The sequence below is a fragment of the Scardinius erythrophthalmus genome, assembly GCF_964197995.2.
Source record: "Scardinius erythrophthalmus genome assembly, chromosome: 10".
Classification (NCBI taxonomy): Eukaryota; Metazoa; Chordata; class Actinopteri; order Cypriniformes; family Leuciscidae; genus Scardinius; species Scardinius erythrophthalmus.
The window spans coordinates 29,403,078-29,423,995 of record NC_138230.1 but is presented as its reverse complement, the minus strand read 5'-3'; the positions used below and the strand labels follow the sequence as shown (position 1 = coordinate 29,423,995).

General features: G+C 35.6%; 1 protein-coding gene across 1 annotated transcript; it reads left to right on the top strand.

The window, feature by feature from the left end:
* The first annotated feature begins 550 nt into the window (after positions 1–550).
* Positions 551–19,387, top strand: mc5ra (melanocortin 5a receptor). The gene is made up of 2 exons (XM_081376169.1): positions 551–676; positions 16,721–19,387. The coding sequence occupies exon 2, from the start codon at positions 16,793–16,795 to the stop codon at positions 17,780–17,782; it is 990 nt and encodes a 329-aa protein (XP_081232295.1). The 5' UTR covers positions 551–676; positions 16,721–16,792; the 3' UTR covers positions 17,783–19,387.
* Positions 19,388–20,918: the final 1,531 nt, after the last annotated feature.

Genomic DNA, 20,918 nt, shown 5'->3' with positions numbered 1-20,918 from the left:
CAACATGTTGGCAATAAAGAAAAAGAAAAGTTTGGATTATTATTATTATTTCAACATTTTTATTTATCATTTTTTGCAGTTACATTTAGTGTCACAAATGGTATAAGAAAAATGTGTTGATTATAGACTGATATAACTGGATTTTTAAACAATAATTAAAATGAATAATCTCAATTGACTTTTATTCCTGCTTTTTATTTTACACACATATCTATCTATCTATATATATATATATATATATATATATATATATATATATATATATATATATATATATATATATATATATATATATATAATGCGTATATTTGCATTATACATATACACAGGTTTAGACCTGTGTTTGGGCTATAAATGAATAAGATTTTTATTATTATTATTATTATTATTTATGTTGCCAGTATTAATATGTAAAACACAGAATTTGAGTTTCATTGCAGTGTTTAATGAATCCTGGTTTGGGTGTCTAGAGGAGCTTCAGAAGCTTTGGAGGTGGAGCTGTCGCTGTTACCCGATCCTATATATGTATCTGATGCAGCAGAGCCGCGTTCTTCATGGAGATCTTCAAACATCCTCCTCCAGCGCGAATAAACGGCTCTGGACTGAAATAAACAGACAGTCTTTGAAATTCTGAGTGGTGATAAGATTCAGCACAGACAACTCCTTCTCCAAACAAGTGAGTCAATTGCTGAACTTCAGCTTTGTCATTTCTATCTAGCCTAAATGTGTCTAAGGTGCGCTACGTCCCAACAAAACTTATGCAACATTATTCTGACAAATATCTTTTTTGTTCTTTCGTTGCACTGCGCTAAATATATTTACTCGCTCATTCGTTGTTTCTACAATGCCAAAAGCCTAAAGACGTCACCATCTCGTTTGGATAGAGCACCGGTAGATGCTGAATAGCCTATGTGTTTAGTTAGCTTGTAAATCTTGTGAATTGAGCATGGCGGGTTTACTACATCAAACTGTAGCCTATTTCATCCATCCATTCATTTACTGAATAAGTGACAATGATCAGATCGATCATTAATTCGGCGCTGTCCACCGACTAGTGCTGAAATCGAATTCATGTTCATTCATCAGGATTCACCCTATGCGCGTATAGTTTACTGTCATTTAATGACATAAAATACTATTTGTAACTTTTCAAACGTGGAAAACCCTGAAAGCACAACATTATGTCCTATACATGTATCATAAGAAGGAACCCTGCTATCATGTTGTTGTAAATGTTGAATGTAGTAGTTTACTGTTGTAAATGATAACTGTCCAACATGTAGCTTACATAAAATATTCTGTAATTGAACTAAACCGGCATTTTCTGCTGTTTGTTTAGTGATGTTGTGTAAAGCTTATGAACCGGATTGTTTTCATCTTGTTTTTTGGATTTAAGTGGGAATAGTGTTGCTAAAATTGAGGGTGTTGCTTCAGTTAGTCACGGCGTGGCTGTGGATTACAGCTATCTCAAATAGCGAGCAAGCTTCTTAAAGCAACATGTTCCGAGGCGCAACTTACTCAATTGGATCTTTTTGTAGTGAATCGCTGGATCTATTGCAGTGGCTAAATTCGAAATAGGATACTCTTAGGCTACTATGTCTTCCATTTGAAGATATGCCTGAAGTAGTACAGTAGGATTGGTATATGCAACTCTCGTCTGGTTCTCCTCACTTTTCTACATTGTCCGCACTGAATGACCAATGACGTTCACAGAGTTCACGCTTAAACCTGCTTATTCGTTAATTGGACTACTATAGGCTTACGATATTGATAAATACACAAATAAAACACGTAAATTGCCGAAAGACCTTATCAGTAGCCTAAAGACTAAAACAGAAAACGAATCGCGATTTAGGCCTATCAATAGGCTAATTGTATGCACATTATGTACAAACTGTAGCATTGTTCATGGCGTTTAGAATAATTTAAATATTTAAATTTAATTATACACTTGCTGATCTCGCTTCTCACCTCAGTCTTAGCGGCTTTGGGAGAGTTGACGATTAAAGCATGAGTTAAACAAAACAATTGTTTTAAATGAAAGAGTTGAATCGATTATCGCTAAAATCTCTGTTTGCGAGTAAATCAGTGATGTGACATTAAGTTTAAAATCGTTCAGTATTAAACTAGGCCTATATAGGCTTAGGTATACACACTTTCTTTTGTACAAGGTGTCCTTGTTAAATCGTTATTATACAATAAGTAGTATTAATTGACATCTAAAGGGTTAGGAGTAGTGTTTAGGGTTAGTTGCTAGATTATGTATATTACTGTTTTGACTGTAGTAAGTACTGAAGTAAGAGATGTGTAAAATAATGCATTACCTAATTGTTTAAAAAAAAAAAATAAAAAAAATAAAAAAAAAATGTACGGCCAGATGCTACGAATGAACATTGTACTATGTAACTTAGCCATAACAGCCATATAGTTCCTTAAATTATGAAAAAATAGCAATGAAAGTACTCTACTGTAAAAACTTTGAATGTAAAAGACTTGTTGGAACCATAATTTTGCTAAATATTTCAGTACAAAAATTACATGCAAAATGCTGCACATGGAATTCTGGGCTGATATGAACTGCTGAATTTACTTTTTTTATTTTTATATTTCAATTGATATTGACACAACAATGATCTCTCACTTGTCTTTTTTTTCTGCTAAAAGACAGCATTTTGCGCTATAGGTGCGATTTGAGTCAATTCAGCTATGTGTGTGTTTCTGTGTATAGTATATCTATTCTATTTATGGTGTTTTTTTGTTTTTTGTTGTTGTTGTTGTTGTTGTACTGTATTGTCTTTATACGTAGTGCATAATAGATTTTTAGAATGTGAGATTTACTGACTTGGAAAGCACCTCTGATGCCTAAAATGCAAGTAGGCAGATCAATAGGTTTTGGGACACATCCAGCGCTCGGCATTGCAGAGCGTGTTTGTGATTGAGTCAGAGCTGCGTGGGTGTGTGTGTGTGCATGGATCATGCCACGTCTCTCTCTGCGTGTGTGTGTGTGTGCCCACTGCAGTGGTGCATGGACACAAAACCAGAGCAGGAACATAAGTCTTGACTGAAGGTCAAAAGGATCCTCTGAGATTATTTAATAGAAAAAGCAATAAACACACACATAGCCGAAGTTGTTTATTTGGCGTGGGGTTTAAATCCACAGGCCTGGCTCAGACACTCCCTGCTTTAATGAGCCATGGGGAATGAACACAGATCCCACAAAAGTCTACAGATGACTGCATCAGAACGCTGATAAATGCCACACTACATTTAAAGACTCTGTGTTCCCTTAGTGTTGTGTAAGACAAATGGCCAGAATTAGTCTCCTTGACATTTTTAGGAGGATTGTGAGATGCTCAATTTGTTACCAAATAGCAAATATTTAGCACATTGCTGCAAATGTAGCTTGTGATATTCCATCTATTATTTTTCTACAAAAAAAACATTACAATTTTGTTTAAACTGTCTTTATATACCAATACATAATTAAAATGTAAGTACTCTGAAAAAGAGAGTATAAAAATCGAGTGTCTGTAGACCTCTCACGACAGTTGTAAACACAGCTCATTATTTCCATTCACTCCACCCCCTCCCTTCTGGGCTCCTTCCAAAGCCACGCCCCCAAAACACATGAACGCGCAAAGCCAAACGCTCAGGCTCAGCTGGAAGACGCATTTATTACCTGAGACGAGTGGAGAGGAAGGAGCAAGCAGTGACATCATGTCAAAATCACATGTAATAAAATACCTAACTTTATCATTATGAATATAAACAAATAAGATGCCTTTTATTATTCACTATCAAGCTAGCATATCGATACTGGTAAAGTTTAAAATATATTTTGTTTGATTCGGTAACGAGCTATATTTAGGCTATAGGTAATGAGCTATATTTATAAGGCAAAGCTAAAAACAGGTTGCATTTATACACGTTTTTCCATTACCATCAGTTAAACTGTGATGAAGGTGGATTTCGTGTAAGACTCATAACATATACAGTGTTTTGCATGTAAGAGTTTCCATGATGAAAACATTGTTGACTCTGATGAGGACTAACGTTACACTCCGGTGACAAGTACCGCATCGTCGGTTCGAGGACAGGTCCGGGGTCGAGGGCGAAGCAGAGGAGGTCGTTCAAGAGTGCGGGCAACCAGGGTCCGAGGAAGTAGTTTTTGCCTTGTTTGCCTTCGCTGACTGCATATGCAGGTGCTTTGAATTTTGAATGCTCTTTCTCTGCCATAATTTTACTCTTCGTAGGTTCCGCGCCTCCCTTGCACTCCTCAAACCAAACGGGTGTGCTCGCATATGGGCAGATCTTGTGTACCACATCAACAGTGGTGGTAGCCATGGTTGCGAGAGTGAGTGACAGTCGCCCAAACCAATCAATTGTTTCATCCCGAATGGAAATAATGAGCTGTGTTTATTGCAGATTAAAAGGTCTACAGTCACTCGATTTTTATACTCTCTTTTTCAGAGCACTTACATTTTAATTATCTATTGGTATATAAAGACCGTTTAAACAAATTTGAAAAAACGTTTTTTACAATAATCCTACCTACCCTACCTTTAAACAACCTTTTCTGTCTGTTTTGGCTTTCTGTCCACACTGAGATTTATGGAATTCCAAAGTTGACAAAATAAATGAATAAATAAATACATTAATAAATATACAAAGAAATGTAAAAAGAAAACCTAAAACAAAAAACAAATAAATATTTAAATAAATATACAAAGAAATGTAAAATAGATAAATAAATGAGCATTTATACATTTATTTCCTTATGTATTATTGCATTTTTTTCACATTTATTTATTTATATATTTATTAATGTATATACTTATTTATGTCTACATTTATTTACATAAAATTTCCATTTATTTATTTCTACATTTATTTATTTTAACATTTATTTATTTCTACATTTATTTATTTCCACATTTATACATTCATTTGTCTGTATGGTAATGAGGGGGCGTGTTTTACCTCAGACATAGGAATCGAGCTCAGAGTGGCAGTGCTGAAGCTTTGAGGCGTGACGAAACGCAAGAGGTTTGTGATTTGTGGACATGCCATTGCAAGTCACACAGGGAATGAATGACTTAGAGATGGGCAATATGGCCAAAATCTTATATCACAGTTTAAGTAATTTAATATCACCCAAAATGTATGTATATTGGCTGACCATATAAACTCTTTATTCTGTACATGGCCGTAAAACAGTAAATGCGCTGGGTGTGGTTGCTAAGAGCTTGCATTTATTGTCGATGAGACTCGCAGACCAGCTCAGAATGCGGAGAGAAGTCAACGCAAGCATATTGATCAATTCGTTTGAAACATGACTGCAAATAGTGTTCACGTTTGCGTTTCCTAATTTCGAATGCACAACATTTGACAGTTCAAATGCTTAAAATACAACGCATATTTCAAAGATGCTGCTCTTAGATACTGATTAATCACACGTCTAATTCTAGGCTAAATCCTCAATTGTAATTATTCTGTTTTCAATCAAACAAAAGGTGCTCATGTAAACGCATTTGGTGAAAAACACATCTTGCGCCATGCTATGTCTGAGGTAAAATGTCCCCTCATTACCATACAGACAAAGAAATCTATAAATAAATAAATGTGAAAATAAATAAATTGTCACCTTCCTAAAATAATTGCCCAAGTCATTTTTTCAGGTTTCTCAGAAAACACAAAAAACGGAACCTAACTTCAGAGGTTGAGTAGATGTTCGTTCTTCTTGATGCAGCTGCCATCTTGAAAAGCTTGTAAAATTGCCTAAGTCTCATTGTCTTTTGACTTAGGCAAAATAAAACGGCCTAAGTCACACTCTTGACATTGGCCATTATACTACAGGGGTACAATTGCATGATCTGTTCAACTGAGGACGTGGGCGATTTTACCAGAGGTGGCCGAGATGACTCCTCTTTAAAAATCATCTTTGTCAAAAAATGACTTAGGCAATTATTTTAGGAAGGTGACGAAAAGTAGACATAAATGCATACATAAATAAAAGTGGAAATACATACATTTATAAATAAATAAATAAAATTATAAATGTGAAAAAATGCCATTTTACATAAATAAGGACGTACAAGTATAAATACTCTTTTTTTCTTTTCTTATGCTTTTTTTCTTTTCTTTTTTACATCGCATATTTATTTATCTGTTTATTTATCTATTTATTATTTTGGCAGCTTTGGAATTCCATACTACATTCCTGCAAAGATGACAGAAAATTTACTAGCAATTGCTGTCCTGCAGCAAAACATGATGACAATTGCATTTTAGACCATACGATTTTGAGTGCAACCTGGATGCTACAGTGAGTGGTGGGATATTTTGCTAATAAAATGTTTGTGCCAGAAGAATAGCACAATAACTTTATTATGCCTGTTCTCTTGGTATCATCTTGTGAGCTTTTATTACGTTTTACGCACGCACATTAAGACGATTTAAGCGTTTTCAGATGTTTCAGTGTGGATGCAGTGTGGATGAGCAACTTTGAGAAAACACTAGTATGGAAAGAGAGTGTTTTGAAATGAAATCGCCATTTTCAAATGAATGAATCAGATTAATGTAGACGTAGACGTGCCTTAAGTATACTTTTAAAAAGTGCACTTTGTAATAACATAACATTTTTTTTTTCATTATGACATTTCAAATCATTATGTTTTAATAATATTTTCTTGCTGAATTGTAGCGTTATTCAGTTTAATTTAAGGTTAATATATTTTAAATGTACTAAATTGCAACTTCATCATTACAAATATGTAATTACAAATACATTTAATTAAATTACACTCAAGTTTCCATAAAAAAGACATTCAGCAGTACACTTTAACCATATTACAGTGATTAATTAATTATGAAATTACACAAAGATGTACTAAATAATTATATTCTACATGAGACAGAAAAGTACTCTGAAATTCAGCTAATTGCAAACTTAATGTTTATAAGTGCAAACTCAATGTTATGTTTTTTGGTATACTTTTATAGCAATATTTTTTAAACAGAGCACTTATTAAAAACAGGCGGAACAAATTCAAATATAACACTGTCATTTTAGTTTGGAAAATACAGTCCAGATTTTTTATTCTTTATTTTATATAGTTAAATTGTAAAATATATGAATTTATACACACATGGACTATAATGACTAAACAAGACACACCTGAAAGCAATCAAAACAATGAACCAAAGGAACCACATGACAAGATCACATGAGGGGAAGATGAAATCACAAATCACAAAACATGAACATTAACCATAACCTAGAACAGACATGACATCAGTCATGCTGTGGCCCAACTCTGAAATCAAGTTTTCAGAAAACAGTTTAGTGAAAATAGTCTCTTGAATGTTTCTGTGTTTTACTTGCATTTCTTAGAAATAGCAGCATAACAGCAGCTATTTGTCTATTTCTGTTGCATGTTATTTGAAATTCAAGTGCGACTTGAAGGTGTATGTATTGCAGTTTCCATCAAAAACTCATGAGCACACCTCAAAGTGTTTTGGATAGAAATGTACCTTGATTACCATTTTTTTCATGCTTGTTCTAAAGACTTTCTTTTGATCATCTGTGTGATCCATCCATTCTATATGTCTGGCTTTTCCCTTTCTGTATTCAAAAGCAAAACCAGAGGGGTTAAGGATTGTGAAAAGAAACAAGACAACGGTTCATTATCCAACCACTCTGAAACGTGGTCTCAGCGTTATTAGATTGGAGGAGCACTAGGTGTTCCCTTCATCTTTTAATCATGAAGTGTCACACCAGGACATTTTGAAGCTCTCTTTAGAAAGCAAGCTGCTCTTATGGTTATCAACAACAAAAGACAACAGAAAGTAAATGAATTCATTATGAAATATTCTAAGGTTTCATCTAACAAACAAACAAACAAACATTGATCTTAAACAAGCTCAGAGTTTATGGCACCAGCACACCACAAGAATGAGGCATTAAATGTGAGGAGATCTCTGTGCTTTCATAACATGATGATCTGAAACCGATGACGCACAGAACGGTTATTATAGCTTCTCATATGACACATTCATGTACGTTGAGGTTAATTCAAGGTGAAACTGATAATGTTATCAAGCTAAAATAATTTAGTGGGGGCGGGAAAGTCTAAAACGCATCCTGAGGTCATGTTGTTTCTGTCCCATATGTGAGTGACATTAGTTTTGCTATATTTCATAAGATATGCTGTAGCTTGTAACAGGACAGTCATTGTTTGTCTGGAGCTGTGCTGGTGACTAACAACAAACTCATGTATACTCTTGTTGTGTACTGTATGTTCATTATGTTGCTTTGCTTCAGCTATAAATGCATCAGCTATGCATTTTGGGGGTCGGAGCAATGAAGGGAAGGGTGTGTTTGTTAGGGTTGATTTCATATATCAACTGTTTCTCAAAAATCACATTCTGCACCTTTAAGATCTGAAGTACACTTAAGTGCATAACCAATACAATTATTAAGCCCACTTCTTAATATAAAAATGTCAGGAAAAGTTTTATAAATGCTTTATTTCAATCCTTTTAGGCTCCATTTGAACTTTTAATTAGCATGTAAGTGTGTGAGCTTAAAGAGTTAGTTCACCCAAAAATGAAAATTATGTCATTAATGACTCACCCTCATGTCGTTCCAAGCCCGTAAGACCTCCGTTCATCTTCGGAACACAGTTTAAGATATTTTACAAAAATAACGACTTTATTCCACTATTCATTTCCTTCTCTCTAGGCCTTGAGTGAGTTCACGTAGTGTTTTTGCGTAGCGCGTCTGTGTTGTGCGTCACACGCATCACACATGACCAGCGTCGGCCAATAGTGAGCCTACGTGTGACGTACAACATAGACGCGCTGCGCAAAAACACTACGTGAAATAGCTCGAGGCCCAGAGTGAAGGAAATGAATAGTGGAATAAAGTCGTTATTTTTGTTTACTTTTTGCGCACAAAAAGGATTCTTGTCGCTTTATAAACTTAAGATTGAGCCACTGATGTCACATGGACTACTTTGATGATGTCTTTATTGCCTTTCTGGACATGGACAGTATGCCGTCCATTGACTTTCAATGGAGGAACAGTTACAGAAAGCTCTCGGACTAAATCTAAAATATTTTAAACTGTGTTCCGAAGATGAACGGAGGTCTTACGGGCTTGGAACGACATGAGGGTGAGTCATTAATGACATAATTTTCATTTTTTGGTGAACTAACTCTTTAAAAAGACTCTAACTAAAAGAAAGTGGCCCAGAGGATGCTTCTTTAACCACACATCATAAAAAAAATTACATAAATAAAACTAAAGAAAAACATAAGTGTTTGTCTACTTTGGAGGTCGTATGTCTCCAGCTAGTGACTCATCCTCCAGCACACTGCAGACAGCACGATCTCTGCCGTTGTCAGAATAAATGTGTGTTACAAGCTTTCTTAGAAGAAGGTTAATGTTTCATCCTTGAGAACAGGCCATGAGATCATAAAAGGAATCTATCTCTGAATTTCATTCATTGCATTGAGAAATTGTACAACACTGGCTGATCAATTGTAGTCTTTCTGTGGCGTCCCAGAGGCCCAACGCCTCCATGAATTAGATGTGCTTCATACGTTTTTATGGATTTTAACTTTTAGTTTTATTTAGTCATTTATGTTTAAAACAGTGGTTCTCAAACAATATGCAGAAAAATACTAAAACTATTTTAAAGTTATTTAATATTTGAACATTTAAGTTGTCTTTACATTTTTCTATTTTCATGTTTTATTTACAGTTTTAATATTGTGTGTCTAATAATGAAAGTCTAATGCTTAACCTACATGTAGTGCAATGAACAATTAACTGGGTACACCTGTGTTCGAACTAATGTTGTCTTAACAACATAAAAGCAACAGAAACCGCTTCTGAAGTGGTAGTTAGTATAAAAATATAGGACCTTTCTACTTTTTGATGCAGCACAGTGGTGCCATTATTTATATACAATCAGAGTTTCAGCAAGAAATGTATCATACCAATAATATTTGTCCGTCTTGATTATTATTTATTATTATATATAAATATAATAGTTGTTATTATATATTAATTGATTTCCATTAAGTGAGTAATCCAGAGGACTCATCATTAGAAGACCTTGTTGCACTAATTGTTAGAATTTTTTTAAACATTTGATCTAATAAATACATAGATAAAAAAATTAAGCTGCACAATTCTCTTTATGAAAGTGGAATTTATTTATTTATTTATTTAGCCTAATGTTTTAATAGTAAATAGATTTCTATAGGTTATACTTTTATAGCAGTCTAGGTTATACTTTTTAAGAGCATATTACACACTTTTCCACTCTGTATTTAGTAGTGCTTCAGATAAATCTAAGCAAACTATTTTTTTGAAAAAACATAAATCATTTTGATAATCAGCAAATTGATCTACACATAGCCAACATAGGTTTAGAGTTTGTTTTTCCATAATAGAGGGAGTAGGGTTGTCCAATGGGTTAAAAAAATAAAAGAAGGGAAGTCCATTTATCTTAATTGTGAAAAAGATTTATTTGACAACTAAATGTACACTATAAATGTGGCCTGAGGAATAGATGCTATCTATGCTTATCTCCATTCAGTGAATCTCTAATTTTACTGGTTTCTTCTACCATTCTAAAAAACCTTTCTAGTGTTATCTAGCCAAGATAATGATTTCCCTAAATTAAAGCGTGTCTTTGAGAACTAGAGGATGTCATCGCATGTCATGCTTTGAAATGAGAAATGAGATATTTACAGTGGATTTTCAAAGTTGTGCATCTGTGCATTTTTGTGCTAATATACACAACTATTAATTTCCAAATGTATGAATTTTAACGTAATGAATTTTGCTAGAATATAACATAGATATGTTAAAGCTGGATGCAATTTAATAGCATGCTCCAGTGCTTCTTTTTAAGGGGTCAAGATTTTGCTGGTCAGCATGGCCCTGTTATTCCCAGCTCGAAGATACTGTATCTACACCATCTGGCAGCATTGGCAGGCATAATTAATCATGTATTTTGACAGTATCTTTTGGAGAACTCATGAAAAAACATGAAATGGACTAGACATTTGACACTCTACACTCAAAAATAGTTGAAGTTTAATTCACTTAATAATTAAATTAAGGAAAACAAAAAAATCTCCACGCGGTTAGTTTAGGACCAGTGTTGGGGAAAGTGACCTTTTTTTAAAGTAATGCGTTACAATATTGTGTTACTCCCTAAAAAAAAATTAACTAATTGCATTACTTCATTTTTTTTTGTAAAGTATTTTGACAGATTAAATACTTAATATGTCTTTGTGCAAGTAAGAAGAGTAAATGCATGCTCACATTTAGTCTAGGACCACAATAACCATCATGTTTACACAGATTTCTCTCAACATTGGGACATATAGGAAAGTGTCAACACAGCAACTGCGTTACTTACTAAAAAATGTAACATAATCTGTTACTTTACTTGTTTGAAAACAGTAATCTGATTATGCCAGATGCATTACTTACCCCAACACTGTTTAGGAACATACAAAAAGAATAAAACAAGTTAATTTAAATACTCATGCTTTGTTGAACAAACTTAATAGATCCTATTAAGTTCATGTGTTAGAAAATAACTAAAAACATCATGTTATAGACAATTAAGCTCCACTCTTCAGCAAAATGGTATCCAGAACAACTTAGGAACTCTTCTATTGTTTTTACCAATTTAAGTGGATTAAACATAATGAAATGAAGTTGCAACCAAATGTTTAAAGCACTAAATGTTCAAAATAAAGCACTACACACTATAACACAACAATAACACTAGAGAAGGGACTAAAGAAAATAGCCCACTGCTATGGCTGTGTTCTGAAGCTGAAGCTCTGGAATACGGAAAAGACAGTAAGGAAGCCACTGCATCATGACTGAATCATGGTTGAAACTAAAATTAATACCCAAGCTTTGGATCTACAGTATGTATATAGGTCCTTGCATAAATGGGAGTTGGTGGGCTTTGCTTTTATCAATTCAAAGAAAAATCAAAGAAAAAAAATGCATTAAATCCTTTGAAATGTCAGATCTCGATATTACAGTGTTTTCACCAGGCTAGAATCTATCCCAGATTTTCTTTTGATTTGCCACCTGGGACCTGCGGGGATTTCTATTTCATTATTATTATTTTTTATGTGACATTGTTAAAGTTTGCAATGGAAGAATTCAAACAGAAACATTTCATTTTATTTGACATTATTTTACAGTTGTGAAATGGCGGCAAGTTATCATTTTAATTACCTCTGCCTCAACTTCAAAAATGTGTCAGATGTCCATCAGATTAGAATAAATTAAAATTACATTATGCCATATGCATTATAACTAGCTTTCAACAACTAAACCTGTTGAAAGACTTACTGTCAGCAAGACAGACATGGATCAACATCCTCTCCCTCTGATTGCAAGGGTACTTAATGAATGAACCTCCAGGAACAAGTCTTGTCAAAATCACATTCATTATGAACATGCATTTAATTCGATGTTTAGCAGTCACCTATTAAAATGAAATGAGCTACTTTGCACAATGAAGATGTTACAAGATGTACCGGGGGAAATTTTTGGTGGACTGAAACACTGTTGCTGTCTCACACTCAATCAAGTTCACCCAAGTTTATGAGCGCGAGTCACCATTGCAGTGCATTTTGCAGATGGCCTTAGGATATAGCCTTTAAAATATAACACTGTTATACACCATATTCTTTAATTGAATGCATTGTTCTAAGCCTTTTTAGGTTGCATTAGTATGCTGTTAGCTGTGGTTGCTTTTCACCTCCTCATAGATGTGTGTCCCATATCTGTCAACGTAAATCTATGGGATTTGCACCTATTTTCACCTCACCTCAACAAGCCACATAATTTGAGGCATTATTCATGCCTGCATACACACACACACACACACACACACACACACACACACACACACACACACACACACACACACACACACACACACACACACACACACACACACACACACACACACACACACACACACACGCGCACACACACACACACACACACACACACACACACACACCTACACACACACACACACACACACACACACACACACACACACACACACGTGACATTCGTGACATTGTAATAATATCAAATTAAACATTTTACTTTAAAGTAAATCATAAGTCATTAATAGGAAGCAAAGACCTGTAAAACGATTTTATCATTTCAGTATTTCTGTGTCCAACCCTGAACACTCATTATTTTCTGCTCTCCCACCATCAGCCCATCATTACATTCATTTGAGTAAGTTGTAAAACTGTGTAGTTCTTACTTTCTTGTTTTCATAAGCTCTTTAGTCTGTCCAGGCAATGACTCATTTGCGGTACAGTTATCAGCAGATAGTAGATGACTTCTGGCGCACACATTCAGATAGAAGACCCTTCATCCAGACACCTGACCGATGATCACCAGTAGGCACAATAAATCTTCTCTTTTACAGGAAGAGTAATTCACTGATACATTACTTGCAGGGCTGTTTTTATGAACAATGGGCTTGTTTCAAAAGCCTACTGGCCATCCGTCACGAAACAGATGATCATATGCTTTTGAGGATGTGTTTAGTGCTTAGATTTCATGTCGCGCAGTAGCTTGAAGACCTTGGAGCATGATCATGTTTTTTTCTACCTTTTAAAGTGTTATCTCAGAGAATAAAGCGAGAGATGACGAATTAGTGCAAGGCAAGAATTTATAACCGTAATTAGGCATCCTCAGGGTCTGGTTTTGAAAGGTCTGGTTATTTAAAAGGCCATATTTAGTCAATAGTTTCTGTTACTAGACACATGCATGCTTTTTGTTTTTCACCCTGAATGGATCCCTATTCTTTGTCATCTATATTCTCTTTAGTGAGGTTTGTTAAGGTAAGCTTCACTACTTTTATAAATTATATTTCAATAAGGATATAAACAAACCTCTCTAAGCGCTCCATTAACTAACACTCCATTTTGAAAGTCGTGCCGCATTCAAGACTTGAAAGTAAATGCCCACTGCTATGATTGGGTAACAGTTTTGCATATCAAAATAAGAAAGCACTTTGTTATTATTTGAAAAAGGATGACTTACAGTATAAACAGAATTATGAATGAATGTACCATTGTTTGTTACATTGTCGTTTTTATAGGCTATTCATCCTTTTCGATAAAGTGAAAAACGTATATATTGTCATTTGCAGTGTCATGTTTTAAATAAAATGAAACGTGTTTTAATATCTTACTTAGGTTGGTAACACTTTATAATTACGTTCAGTTGTAAGTAATTTATAAGTGATTAGTTAATGATGAACTAATCATTTACAAAACATTCATAAATGAGTAGCAAGTGACATACTAACATTTTATGTATGTTTTGTAAATTGTGTTACAAGTCATTTACAATTGATTAGTTAATGATTAACTAATCATTTAAAAAACATGACTAATCATTCATAAATGATTAATTAGTGATATGTTCATTATGTTTTGTAGATTCAGTTATAAGTCATTTACAATTGATTAGTTAATGATTAACTAATCATTTACTAAACATGACTGTGTTTCATAAATGTTTAATAAATGATGTTAAATTTTTTTTGTATGTTTTGCTCACATCAGGTGCACAGTGGTTAAAGACTCCATGTGTTTCAGAGAAGCTGTCTATACCCTCACCAGTCAGCACTTACACTGCAGTACACACTACAGTGTTCAACACCTGTTATAGATGTGTAAACGCATGAATAAATCATTTACAACACTTTCTGCATCGCCTTATCTAAAGTGTAAACTATTCATCACTTGTAAATGTCTTACACTTCATTTGTAGATTACCATTTCAAGAATCAAAAAGGCATAAGGTCTGCGAATGTTATCTACGAATGTATATGTAACACATTTACAAGTGATGAATAGTTTACACTTTAGATTAGGGGATGCAGAAAGTGTTGTAAATGATTTACAACACTTTCTGCATCCCCTAATCTAAAGTGTAAACTATTCATCACTTGTAAATGTGTTACATATACCTACAAATGATCTGTATGTGTATTCAAGACATTTACAACACTTTTTGCACCCTCTAATTGCTACAAATGTACAAAAAAACAAACATTTATTAAACATTTTTGAAACGCATATTCATGTTTTGTATATGACTAGTTAATCATTAACTAATCAATTGTAAATTACTTATAACTGAATCTACAAAACATATACAATAATTAACATATCACTTATTAATCATTTATGAACGCTTAGTCATGTTTCGTAAATAATTAGTTAATCATTAACTAATCACATGTAAATGACTTGTAACGGAATTTACAAAACATACATAAAATGTTAGTATATCACTTGCTACTCATTTATGAATGTTCTGTAAATGACTAGTTCATCATTAACTAACCACTTATAAATGACTTACAACTGAACGTTATTATAAAGTGTTACCAATTCTCTTAAGTTTGATATACATGTCAGTTATGTGGTCAATCAAAATCTAGTTTCTTTCATATAAGAGCACTTGCAAAGGTGAAGACTTTTTTTGTCCCTTAAACTTACAGTATGGAATCTTTTTAGCCGCTAGGGGTCGCTAACCTCTTACAATAACAAAGGCGTAGTTTGATGACGCAACATTTGCTAAGAATTATGGATCTTGTCGTCAACGTCAAGCCGACCGATCTAATAATGTTTATGGAAGACTGAATACATCGATGCTTTTAGCATGACTGTGATATGAAGCAGTTCGGGATTGCTAAGAGACAGCTATCAGCTCCACAAGCGATGCGAGTCCCGCGGATATAAAAGGAATATGGACATTTCATTCTACCGAACTACACGCAGAATTACTACTCACAGGTCAGTTTATTAGACAAATTAAACTTGTGAGGTAACGCAGTGCTGTTTCACTTGGTCTAACATTACACTAGCACACTAAACTGCATTTCAATGTGTTGAAATGTATGTGTTAGTTTGTCTGTATGAGACTAGCAGTAAGCTAACGTTAGATCAACATTAGAATAACATACAGATCCTATTATATCATTTTATCATTGTTGAACTATATAACATTGATTAGTTTTATGTAAATGTGCTCACCTGTTTAATAAAGTACATGTAGGAGCGGTCGAAGTCTCGGACGTGGAGCTCTCGTTTATACTGTCTGTGGGAGCTCTCGGCATCTCGAAAACACCGCGCTGATATTGATTCTCATTTTAGTTCTCCTTTTTTATCCAAAGTCTTCATTGCAAATGAAAAGACGTTTAATCTTAGTTAATGTTACCTGCTGCTCGTGTAGTTTGAAGACTCTCGGCGAACTGCTGCGTATGAAGCACTGCAAAGGAAACCCCGCCTACCACTTCACCTCCGCCAAATGCTTCCGCCAAAAAAATGTTTTATATAAATTTTTTTTGTATTATTATTGTTAGTGGCAATGGTGTATAAGTGTATTGTTATTTATTATAATATTTATAATAATAATAATTATTATTTAGATTTATCAGAGAGGGGCACAATACATTTTGAGACAAAAGGGGCAGGGGCTTGAGCCCATGACCAATCAGAATTAAGCCTTTCAGAGAGCCATGTAATTTAGGTTCTTCAAGGAACCATCAATGCCAATAAATAAATTATAATTTTAAGAGTTAACTCTTCCTAGATTAAACATTATTTGTTTAATTTTGTGCAGGTTAAAGATGCCCTACCCACCATCACAGTGACTCCAAGAAAAGTCTACAACATTCCCATTCAGTTCCTCAAGATGAACACTTCAGAGACCACCACTCTTTCCCTCTGGGCCATCCATGTCAATTCCAGTCCTGTTTCGTACCTCCTCAATGTTACCGAGACCTCATCCCATGCCAAGCCAAAAGCATGCGAGCAGCTCAACATCGCCACTGAGGTGTTCCTCATCCTTGGCATTGTCAGTCTACTGGAAAACATCCTGGTCATCTGCGCTATAGTGAAAAACAAAAACCTACACTCACCCATGTATTTCTTCGTCTGCAGCCTGGCCGTGGCCGACATGCTGGTGAGCGTCTCCAACGCCTGGGAGACCATAGTCATCTACTTGCTCACTAACCGCCAGTTGGTGGTGGAGGACCATTTCATCAGACAGATGGACAACGTTTTTGACTCTATGATCTGCATCTCTGTGGTAGCGTCCATGTGTAGTCTTCTAGCTATTGCTGTTGATCGCTACGTCACGATTTTCTACGCTCTACGATACCACAACATCATGACGGTTCGCCGGGCCGCGCTCATCATTGGGGGGATTTGGACCTTCTGCACTGGCTGTGGAATAGTCTTCATAATCTATTCTGACAACACGTCCGTCATTGTGTGTTTGGTCTCCATGTTCTTCATCATGCTAGCACTCATGGCCTCTCTTTACAGCCACATGTTCATGCTGGCGCGTTCTCATGTCAAACGCATTGCCGCCCTGCCGGGCTACAACTCCATCCACCAGAGAGCCAGCATGAAGGCGGCCGTCACACTGACCATTCTTCTCGGGATCTTCATCGTCTGCTGGGCTCCATTCTTTCTCCACCTCATCCTTATGATCTCCTGCCCCAGAAACCTCTACTGCATGTGCTTCATGTCTCATTTCAACATGTACCTCATCCTCATCATGTGCAACTCTGTCATCGACCCACTCATTTACGCTTTCAGGAGTCAGGAAATGCGGAAAACGCTTAAGGAAATCATCTGCTGCTATAGCCTGAGGAACATTTTTGGAATGTCAAGGTAGCGTCAAACCAAAAAATGATAAGTGGATTGTCATTTCACAAGAAGAAATCTTTCGATTCATAAAGTCTGAGAGCAAAATGTGCCAACCCCCTGTTGATCTAGATGAAAAATAAGATTTGTGTGATGATGTATACCATCTACTTACTCCTCATCCTCTATAATGCAAACACTCAGAAATTGAAACTTGAAAAAAGCTGGAATATTAATTAACTCTTCAGGGCACAAAGATGCAAAATAGAATTTCTAATGAGACAATTTTTGATATTATAAATATATGTAGATGTTGTAATATTGTTGGAGAATTAAGGAGGCCTTAGTTCTATATGGAACAATATAATCCTCGATGAACAATGTGATTTAATAACACAGTCTCTAGGGGCACGGAGGAGCTCTTGATCAAAGCCTATGGGAAAAACAAGTGCAATCATTTGTCAAATTAACAATGCAAAACAAAGCCTGTCTAGACATTAATGTTGTATAGGTAAAATTAAAATGTAATATAGCATGCAGTTTACATTGTTGCATGTGCTCTGTGGTTGGCAGTGAAGGTGAGAAAGAACGAGCAACACTATTGATTCCTAAGATGAAATTCAATGACAAAACTGCTGCAGCAGACTACGATTTTTAAAAACATGGCACAATTTATACACACATTAATACACAACATAAAGTACATAAAATAAAAGAATGGAACCAGACTGACTGTGACAAAAATAGATTCACAGTCCTTGAAATCTTAGATATTTGAAGTAGATATTTTACGAACAGCATGACAAAGAGGATGACAACATTTCTGGTATCATGTCACTAACACATTTTTCAGAGTCTTTAAAGGCATCAGGAGTTTTGTAATAGTTGTATTTGAATAGAAATTCTTCACATATGCCTGTATCATAATGTGTGTATATCTATAGCTGCAAAAACAAAAATACATTATGACTTATGCTGTATATTAACTCATACAATAAAACAACAGAAAAAAACAAGTTTAACTTCATTAAAATACGTATTGCAACTACTAAAATAAAAAACTTAAATAAATATTTCTGACTTGTCCTCACAATTTACATATTTTTGTAAGCACGAACATGTACTTGAATTTGGGGGTCTGCAGTTATTCTCATTTGAAGCATTTACCACTGCCCCTTTAAATTTAATGACATTAAATTCTATGGCTTTTTTATTTCTTGTATTTGCTGTACAATTTCAGGGTGAGAATCAATGTTTGTCACCTTGCTGCTTACTGTCTGCAGTCACTGCATAAGTTAATCATTTAGAAATTATAGGGGCATATTATAAATTATAAATTATAAAAGCAAGTGTTTTGTTGGTTTTTCTTCAGTTAATATTTCCCATGGGGGGCATTTTTAATAATAAAGTGCTACATTGATTATAAAATATGAAACAATTAGCAAAACAGCAAAAAAAAAAAAAAGTTAAATATAATATACAAAATTATGAAAATATAAAACACAACTCATCCTAATAAAATGAAAACTCAGAAATATTACCTCTATTTAAAAGGGTTTTAAATTAGATGTTATAGAGCTAAACAATGTTATAGGTATTTTGACTCAAAACCTTAAAGGTACTAAGATATAGTCCTTGTGACAAACTAGATGTACCGCATCGCGGTACAAAATATGACCGCCGCTCAGGCCTGCACTGGCTTTCCACAAAAATAAATGACGTGGAGTAATTTGGCTGTATTGCGTGTTTATGTATATACCTAAAAAAAGTAGTAGTAGTATGTGCATGTCTGTCTGTGTGTGTGTGTGTGTGTGTGTGTGTGTGTGTGTGTGTGTGTGTGTGTGTGTGTGTGTGTATGTGTGTGTGTTTGTGTGTGTGTGTGTGTGTCTGTGCGTGTATGTATGTGTGCGTACATGTGTGCGCGTGTGTGTTTGTGTGTGTGTGTCTGTGCATGTGGATTTGTATGTGTGTGTATGGGTGTGTGTCTGTGCGTGTGGATGTCAGTGTGAGTGCATGCTTGCGTTTGTTTGTATTCCTGCATGTGTGTGTGTGACAGTATCATGCTAAACCAGCAACCCTTCGCTCAACAGCACCATCTACAGGCCGATGAGTGTACAGTCACTAATTGTGCACATAAATTAATTTATTTTATACCCCCCCATGGATGAAATTCTACGAAACTTAGCAGAGGATACCCCCAGAAGATGTCAAGTTAATCATACACATGAAATATGGTGCAGTTCTGAACATCTCCACTGAAGATAGGGGCGATTAAAGCAGAATAATATTGCATTTTAATTTTTTATGGGAGGGGCGCAAATCACAAATGAGTGATTATGGGCTAGGTTGATGTGGGCCCTTAAGAGCAACATACCATAAAAATTTCTTCATCCTCAGTGCCACGGTTCAGGTAGTTATTTAGGAAAAACTGCATTTTTTTGGGTTTGGGGGGGGGGCCCAGCGCGGGGGGGGGGGGGGGGAGAGTGGCCCCCGGGGACCAAACGAAATTTTTCCGTAAAAGTCTAGTAGACCAACATACCATAAAAATTTCTTCATCCTCGGTGCCACGGTTCAGGTAGTTATTTAGGAAAAACTGCATTTTTTGGGGTTTGGGGGGGCCCAGCGCGGGGGGGGAGTGGCCCCCGGGGACCAAACGAAATTTTTCCGTAGAAGTCTAGTGGGGCTACATGCCCACCAAATTTCATGTTCCCCGGTGCTTCGGTGTCCCTGGTATCGTTGACGAAAAATTTACGGGGGCCCCAGCGCGGGGGGGGGGGGGGGGGAGTGGCCCCCGGGGGCCAAACGAAATTTTTCCGTAAAAGTCTAGTAGACCAACATACCATAAAAATTTCTTCATCCTCGGTGCCACGGTTCAGGTAGTTATTTAGGAAAAACTGCATTTTTTTGGGTTTGGGGGGGCCCAGCGCGGGGGGGGGGGGGAGTGGCCCCCGGGGACCAAATGAAATTTTTCCTTAGAAGTCTAGTGGGGCTACATGCCCACCAAATTTCATGTTCCCCGGTGCTTCGGTGTCCCTGGTATCATTGACGAAAAATTCAGTAAGGTGACGAAAAAAAAAAAAAAAAAACTTTGACAATCCCTATATGACCGCTTTCGCTAGCTACGCTAGTGACGGTCATAATAATAGCCCTGTTTCCCCTATGGTTAA